Below are 8271 nucleotides of genomic sequence, written 5' to 3'. Positions count from 1 at the left end.
TCACGGCTCCTCCTCTTCCTCCCCCCGCCGCGCCCTCTCCCACCCACTCGGCCTCGGCGGCGGCGATGGAGGCGGCGGGCGGCCGCGGCCTGGGCAGCGGCGCCGGGCGGGAGGCGCCGGCCGCCTGATGAGGTACCGCCGCCGGGCCGCGGGTTGGCGCCTCGCCGGGCTCCGGCGGGGGAGGGCGGGAAAGGGGCTCCCGGCGGCCGCTCCCCCTCAGAGCCCGGGGCGGGGGGGAGGAAGCGGGGACGCGGCTCTCCAGGGTCACCCGCTCCCTGCGCCGGGGTTTCTATGGAGGCTGGCGGGGCCCCCGGCGGCACTCGCCCTCCCGCCGCCTCCGAGGGGACCGGCGGCGGGTTCTGGCGGCGGCGCGGCCCTGCGAGGGGCGCGGGCGAGGCCGCCGCGGCCCAGAGACCGGCGCGAAGCCGCCTCCCCAAGCGCGGTGGGAGGCAGCGGCCGGGAGGTGTCGGGGAACGCTCCAGGAGAGGAGCCTCTATCAAAGACCTCATTTTGTCTCATTGGGGGCGAAGAAATCCTGGAAGCCGTGCGCTGCGTGCGGGTTTCTTGGGCTTTGAAATCCCGTTTAATAACTTAGTTGAAAGTTTGTTAGGCAGAGTGCCAAGGGAAGCTGCATCACTCGAACAATGGGATCGCTCTTTTTTTAAAGAGCCAACTATCAGTTTTTGCAGAAACAGGCCCTAAACCACTCACTGAAGAGGGCTAATAAGATTTTTTTATTATTATTATTATTCATCCCCTTTTAAAAACAGCGTTCTTGGCCTGATCCTGCAGACACACTGAGTAATACTGCTCAGACAAGTCAATACTATCTCCAGTTTATTTGCTTTATTCATGTGCATAAAATTACAGAACATGAATTTTGGCTGAAGTATGATGTAATCTTTGGCCAACAAAAATATAGTAGTAGCAGCAGCAGCATTTCTAAATGGTAGTAAGTTCCCCTATTCAGATTTTGTTTAAATTCATGCAATTTACTCTTCTAATCTAATCTTCATTTTAAAGGCTAAAGAATCCTAGGTTTGTGCAAATATATTAAGAACTTCTTGCAGTGCAAAACCAATTTTGCTTTAACCTTTTTGTATCCCCAATGAAACTATCTGTGTATATATGCTGAGCTTTGGAAAAAAAATAACTTCAGAGAAGAACCTGGAAGAGTTTGAATTCCTGAAAAAGGATTAAAACAAAATTCCCAATGTTTCAATAGCATTATTCGATAGTGACAAGTATTGTGCCAAATCGGGCTTCAAAACATTCTCCAAAATCACTACTCTCATGTCACACCAGTCCAGAAAAGTAGATTTAACACTGTTTGACCAATGTGAAGGCTGACACAGACGTGAAAAACTGCCCAGTTACGACAACAGAAAGATGTCAGAGGAAAGAAATAAAACCTCATTTGGGTGGTCTCACTCATAGATTACTGCTTGTTGGCTGCATTTCTTTTTTCACCCAGACCATATGGTCCAGGCTCTTTTAAATGCTTCTTACAAAATGGACTAACCTGGTTCTGCTCACTTACCCAGACAGGATAATCTCGTTAATCTCATAATGGCCCTCAATTTTGAGCGTGCACTGGCTTTTGACGAGACTTGTCTGAACAAATGCTTACCATTTTATGGATGCATGTAAATGTACTTTTTGCTTCCTTCCCATCATTGTTCCTTCTTTGGCCCGTTACTATTTTTGCAAAATTTTGCAGCACTTCTGAGATCTCTTCTGTACAAGCTAGTGCTGGCCTGCTATTCAGCAGCTTTTGCTGTTCTGATTTGCACTAAAGCAACTCTAGATTTTACTAAGGCAGCCAAGGTTCACTGCAGGCTAGAAAATCTGCACGTGAAAGAAAAGAATTCATTTCATATTGCACACAGAAAGCTGCCCCGTGGAGACAGGGCGCAAACCCAGCATGCCAGCTTTCAGCATGAAGACAGTATCTCTCAGAAAAAGAATCTTACTTCATACAGGCAATCACTCAGTATTTTTGTGTTGGGTTTTTTGGTGTATTTTTTTTCCCCTCTGAACTAGTTCTCTTTTCCTTCAACTGTGACTTTTTATATCCCACTCTAGGAGACAAAATAGCAAGAATCTGGACCAGAAAAAAAATCCCACCATGCAACCAAACTGCAGTCATCTCCACAGCATCCAAGGGAGTAGCGATGACTCTTCATCTTCTCAGAGCGCCCACGCAGCGAGGTTGTCAGGAGAGAGCTCATGCCATCATAGTGGAGATGTTCGCATACAGCTAAACTCTGCTGTGGGAGAAGCCAGAGAAAATGCGAGTTCCTGGCCTTCGAGGGCAGATTCCCACAGTCGCTCACATGGACATGCCCACAGCGAAGCAGGGGGGCTCGACGATTCCACTCCAGACTCAGAGGAACACAGCGGCAGCTCCCTCTCAGAGCTCAGATACCTCCTCCAGTGGCTGCACAAGAGTCTGCCGTATATCTTGATTCTGTGTGTCAAATTGATCATGCAGCATATAATTGGTAGAGTATAACAAAATAAGGTCTGAGGGAACAGACCCTCCCCCCAAACAGATATACTAATAACCATGCCTGAAATATAATTAAATTTATTTTTAGCTTTATTTTTATTTGCTTTATTCATCAGAAAGAGATTTACTAAACTACATTTCAGTGGCTTCTGTTTCCTTTGCTGGCATACGTACAATGTGCTTCATTATTCTAGCTTGACAGTCTGAGCTATTAATTGTAATTACAAAGACATATTAGAAGTGGCTGTTTTTTTTAACCCAGTTCAGTAATTTTTCTTATTTTCTTGTGTATAACTGACCCTTTTTTTCCTAATAGGCATTTCTCTTGGAATTGGGCTGCTAACAACTTATATGTATGCAAACAAAAGCATAGTAAATCAGGTTTTTCTAAGAGTAAGTATCACCCTATGCAACAAAATTCTGTAAGTTAACCAAGACCTTTATCCATCAATTTTTGAAAGAAATGTGAATGGAGATACGGTTCTATTTACCTAGTAATATTAGGTGTCAAGGTTTCAAGGTGGAAGCAAAGTCTTAATGCTTCTGTACAGTGTAGAGCTTCTCAGATAAGTAAGGTTTGCAAAATTCAGAAAGAGGTTTTTCTCCCGCCCTCTGACTTTGAATATTGAAATCACTTCAATGTATAAAAGCTTTTTGGATTTTAGGGAAGAATTCTTAACTATTTGTGGAATGAAATAGCAGTTGACAGCTTGAACTTTCAGCTGATGCTGAGATAAGGACTGTAATATGTCTTTACAATTATCTTACAGGAACGGTGCTCCAAGCTGCAATGTGCTTGGTTACTAGTATACCTAACTGGATCATCTCTCCTCTTGTATTACACCTTTCATTCTCAGTCACTGTATTACAGGTAAGTAGAGGAACATCTCCACTCACATCATAAAATACTCAAAATTAAATATTACCTGGGAACATTTTATCTGGGCTGTTGCTGGTTTTCTTTAATTGTAGCACTGGTTTCTCTTTCATTTTAATCTCCATTCCTCCTCTTCTGCCAAACTGAACCAGTGCTGCCCTTGAAAACAGTATGCTGGAATTTGCAAGATTACACCCCATACTCAATTTATTGGCACTACTGTACCATGGGGAATGTAGCCAAGTTTGATTCCTAGCTTTGATCCTACCACCTTGCCTTCGGAATACTGAATATATGCCATTCTGGGGCTCTATGGAGTTTGTCTCCAATTTATTTCTTTTCCCTTACCGTTCTGTAGCTACAGTCTCGGCTGTAAATCAGTCAAAGGCTGTATTGTTAAAATGGGAAAGAAAGCCTGTCTCTAGAGGATGGGGGTTGTGATGAAGACAGAGGAAGGGAGGTTCAAAAATTGAAAGGTTGTCAGAGATCATAAACGATCAATTTGCAATAAAGAATTCATTTTCTTAGCAAATATTTTTCCTCTGTGTAAACCAGGTTTCCTTTTTTAATTAAACCTGCTGTGATAATCTCTGGTTATGCTTTCCTCTAAATAGGGTGCTCCAGTAACTTGTGATAATTCTTTTTGTAGCTTAATCTTTTTAAACCCTACTGTGGATTTTATGAACTTCTGGGAGGTGCTCTGGATTGTGGGCGTCACAGACTTTATTCTGAAATTCCTCTTCATGGGCTTCAAGTGCTTTATTCTCTTGGTGCCTTCTTTTATGATGTCCTTTAAATCTAAGGTAAGAAAGCAAGCTATATTTTTGCTTCTTTATGAAGATCCTTTTACAGTGAAATTAGCTAATTATTAAATTCTACCCAGAGAAAAGTCTTTTTAATTAAAGGTCTGTATATAATCCACCACTACACTGTGGGCAAGAAAACCCTGTGGATTTCGTGTTCTTCCCAGCTTGGTGCTAAGGAAGGTTTACAGTCTGATCTGAAACAATTGCTGGTATTATGTCACTGGATAAATAGGTTTATTTCTGTCTCTAAATGGGGGGGAATGAAGAAACCTTTTATTTGCTGCAATGTAAGAATGTGTGTACAGGCGGTTAGCACAGAGCAGCTGATGCACAGTAAATTTTTTACGTCCTCGACAGTAACTGACATGGGAAGAATTTAAGATCTGCACATGCAAACAGCCGTATTTTCTGTCTCTTCAAAAATAATTCTGAATTTTCTTTTTGCTAAATTAAAGAGGGAATCTGGTCAACAGTGGCAAAACATGGCATTATCCATAGTACATTACAGAAAGAGTAATTCTTCCCTGTTATAAATCTAGTTTTAAAGACAAACTTAAGGAAATAAAGGAAGAGCTAAGCTAAATATTTATGATTATACATGCACACACAGTGGTCTGTGCAGGACACTTCTGCTTTGTAGTTGTTATTCAGTAATTTTTAGGGTGTTTCCAGTCCAGCTACTCTGTGCTGCTTTCTCCCCCTACCACCACCATTTTCTTACCACCCCATCCTATATAGGAGTTAATTATCACAAGATAAGGCTTCTCACAGTGGCATGAAATAATGTTTACAGGAACATATTGGTAATTTATGTTTGTTATAAAAGAGTGGGCATTACTCTCATTTTTAATCCTAAATGCAGGACACAACTCTGCTAATGACAAGCTGATGTACGTGACCAAATTTATCTTATTTTCATTTTTCGTGTAACTTATTTTCTTTTTTAATCCTTATGAAGTTAAGTCTGATAGCATTGTTAAGGAGGTAGGCATCTGACAAAGCCGTCCTATTTTAGCCTATTAATTTGATTTTCTGCTGTACAGCAATCCTGTTATTGTTATTTGTACCCTTGTGGTGAGACTCATCTGGTCTTCATTCTTTTTCATGCTTCATATGTAGTTGTTTACAGATATTATGAGAGGAAGTTACTCGAAAGAATAGCAATGCATCTTTTCTCTATATTTTAAAAATCCTTTGTGTTTTAAATCTTGAGCGACTCCTTTGCATGTCTTGCTTAGGGCTACTGGTACATGCTGTTAGAAGAACTCTGCCAGTATTACCGTATGTTTGTCCCCATACCAGTTTGGTTCCGTTATCTTATTGGCTATGGGGAGCTGGACAGTGTACTAGGATGGACCCTTGGAATATTGCTGGGCCTTCTCTACCTCATCCTAAAAGTATGTAAGCTTCATATTCCTCTCAAACTATTTTGCAGTAATTATCACTGGAGGGTTAGAGACAAACTAACACATTTGTGAAAGTTCCCCTGTGTTTGAACTGACTTGCAAGTTGATGCTTCAGTTTAACTGATATAACCTTCCAAAACTGATAAGAAAACTGGCTCAGGACACTAAATCTTCTTTTTTCCTGCACCTGTTCTGGGAATGAATTGGGGTTGCATAGCAAAGAACACTGTTACTATAGGTCCCCTCACATCAGATACTGATCAGACTGTTACCAGATACTGAGGAAGAGAGCTTGCAAAAATAAAGGTAAAATTAATGGCTAAAAGAATCAGCATTTTCCAGGACGCTAGATTTTCTCTCTGCTGGAGTATTCTGTGTGATGCTAAACAAGTTAAACATAAGAGTTCATACTGGCTGTCTACTTCACCAAAGAGCTCATCTGCCCCAGTGTAACCAGACTCAGTGTACAAGTTTGGCTTTGAACATGAAAAACACTGTGTAATGCTAAGGCATCTGAAATATAACTCTAAAGATACATGATAATAAAGCTGATATATTTGCACTCGAGTGCTTCATTTCAGAGCCTCAACACTTTTTATTTTAAAGAACAGACACCTACTGGAAAAAAAACCTTCAAGTTAAATTCTTAGTTTGGTTCCATATTAAGCAACTAAAATAGGGTTGGTCTGAACTATAGCTTTGCTTATGTTCCTGCCAACATGAAACCAGCAGTGAGACTTCTAGTGCTGGAATCTGCACAAAAGCTTGGAGGCTTTTTAGTTCAGAGAAGAAAACGAAGCATAACTCGGGTTTTCTTTCCCGTTTCAGCTTTTGAGCTTTTTTGGACAATTGAGAAACTTCAGGCAGGTCTTACGGATATTTTGTACACGACCAGTGAGTACTGAATTCTCTTATGACAAAACAATAAACCCAATTTACATGAAAATACTTTTTAAAAAAATACCTCATTCCTATATTACTTCATATTGTTCTAGCAATAGACAACTGCATTTTTAAAGTAAGCCCTGTATACTTGTTCTCCCATTTCACAGTGTGAATTCCTTGACTACATGAATACATTGTCATCTGAACAACAAGAACAAAAAAAAAACCCTCAAAAAAAACTATTCTGTGTGTCTCTTCAGATAAACGTATGTGGAATAACATACCATTGTTGTCCTGCTTCCTACTTTTTAACTGAATATTCGTTGGATGCAGGCAGAGCTTTATGCTGAAATATAGTGAGAATTGAAGCTCGCCAAAATAATTGACATGCAAGTAACTAACAACTATTAAAAAACTTAGCAACATTTCGTTGGATTAGGGATTTAATAGTTTTCCTCACATAGCAGCCCTTATTCCCAATTCCTTTCTGTCCTGGTATTTTTGTGTTCTGTTTTGGATTTTGCCCCCCCTAGAAAGTAATATCTGCTGAAAATACCTTGTTTTACAGCACTATGGGGTGACAGCTAGCAAGAGAGAGTGTTCTGAATCGGATGATATTTGTTCAATCTGCCAAGCTGAATTTCAGAAGCCTATTCTGCTTATCTGTCAGGTAATACACATAATCAGAATTATTCTTTGCATACTTAAGAATATTTTAAACAACTGGTAAACAAAACAACATAAAAGATTAGTGAGTCTATGATTATTTTTAGAAGTCGGGTTATGCAAATAATATACCATCTTATAAATGGAAGAGCTTAGAAGCTCTAAGTTCTCATTCTTTTCATTACAGCACACATTTTGTGAAGAATGCATCTCTTTATGGTTTAATAGAGAAAAAACGTGTCCACTCTGCAGAACTGTTATTTCAGACCATGTTAACAAGTGGAAGGATGGAGCTACATCTATGCATCTACAGATTTTCTAAAGCATGTCAGACAACTTGTTTTACAGTTGGTTTGTTCAAGCTAAGGTTTTTCAGTTTACTGCAGGTTAAATTGTAGGTGGCACAAGGAACGAGTTTCCAAATTCTAGATATCATGCTTCTATGAAATGTTCCAGTATTTTTAACCTTCTTAAATATAGAAAAGTAAGTTTTCAGAACGAGTACAGAAAAGCCAGCATTGCTTCTCTTTTGATTCTTGTAGGAAACAATCAAATCCTTGAAAAATGCTGCATTTCTTCTTGCAGCAGCTTCTTAATTCAATATTTTATTTAAAATTTTATGTAGAGTTCCAGACTGTACTAAATTGTATTTATCCTTCTAACATGACTCAACCCAAAAGGTCAACCTACCAATTTTATTAAGATTATGAGCAAATTTTATACTCTGGACTACAGTGAGAATTAGAGCTACTTGTCACACTTGGCATTAAAGGTCCTTTAATGCTAGGCCAATAGATCACAGAAATTAGCTTCTTATTCATGCACCTGTAACAGCAGCTAGTTCTCACTGTACCTGGAGATAAGCCACAAGAATAAGACGTTTCCCCTTTAGGTTCTTGTAGGCTTCTAATGGATCTTTGGCTTAATACACAAACCAACCACTGATGTTAGTTTTTTACTTAGCATTTTATAAAGTTGGTATTTTTAAAACAAATCTTTAATACTATATTTTTGTCATAACAAGAACCAGATTTTCTTACAGGGGAGAATCTATTTTATACCATATTTGCAATTTGTAGTATGCATAAAAATCAGAGAGAATAAATGCATTTAAATCAA

At 39.9% G+C, this 8271-nt stretch overlaps 1 protein-coding gene across 1 annotated transcript; it reads left to right on the top strand.

Annotated features, from left to right (window-relative positions):
* The first annotated feature begins 52 nt into the window (after positions 1–52).
* On the top strand, positions 53–8271 carry RNFT1 (ring finger protein, transmembrane 1). Its single transcript, XM_068415579.1, has 9 exons — positions 53–132; positions 2086–2504; positions 2829–2905; positions 3283–3383; positions 4039–4192; positions 5434–5592; positions 6430–6495; positions 7055–7156; positions 7340–8271. Exons 1-9 carry the CDS (start codon positions 128–130, stop codon positions 7472–7474), a joined length of 1218 nt encoding a protein of 405 aa, XP_068271680.1. The 5' UTR covers positions 53–127; the 3' UTR covers positions 7475–8271.

The sequence above is a fragment of the Nyctibius grandis genome, chromosome 18, assembly GCF_013368605.1.
Source record: "Nyctibius grandis isolate bNycGra1 chromosome 18, bNycGra1.pri, whole genome shotgun sequence".
NCBI lineage: Eukaryota > Metazoa > Chordata > Aves > Nyctibiiformes > Nyctibiidae > Nyctibius > Nyctibius grandis.
The sequence above is the reverse complement of the archived record's forward strand: the minus strand, read 5'-3'. Positions and strand labels throughout refer to the sequence as shown.

Excerpts from the sequence above, each read along its gene's own strand:
- RNFT1 (XM_068415579.1), top strand. Across the intron at positions 2,906-3,282 it reads TAAATCAGGTTTTTCTAAGA|GAACGGTGCTCCAAGCTGCA; the intron begins GTAAGTATCACC and ends ATTATCTTACAG. Across the intron at positions 6,496-7,054 it reads GGATATTTTGTACACGACCA|CACTATGGGGTGACAGCTAG; the intron begins GTGAGTACTGAA and ends CTTGTTTTACAG.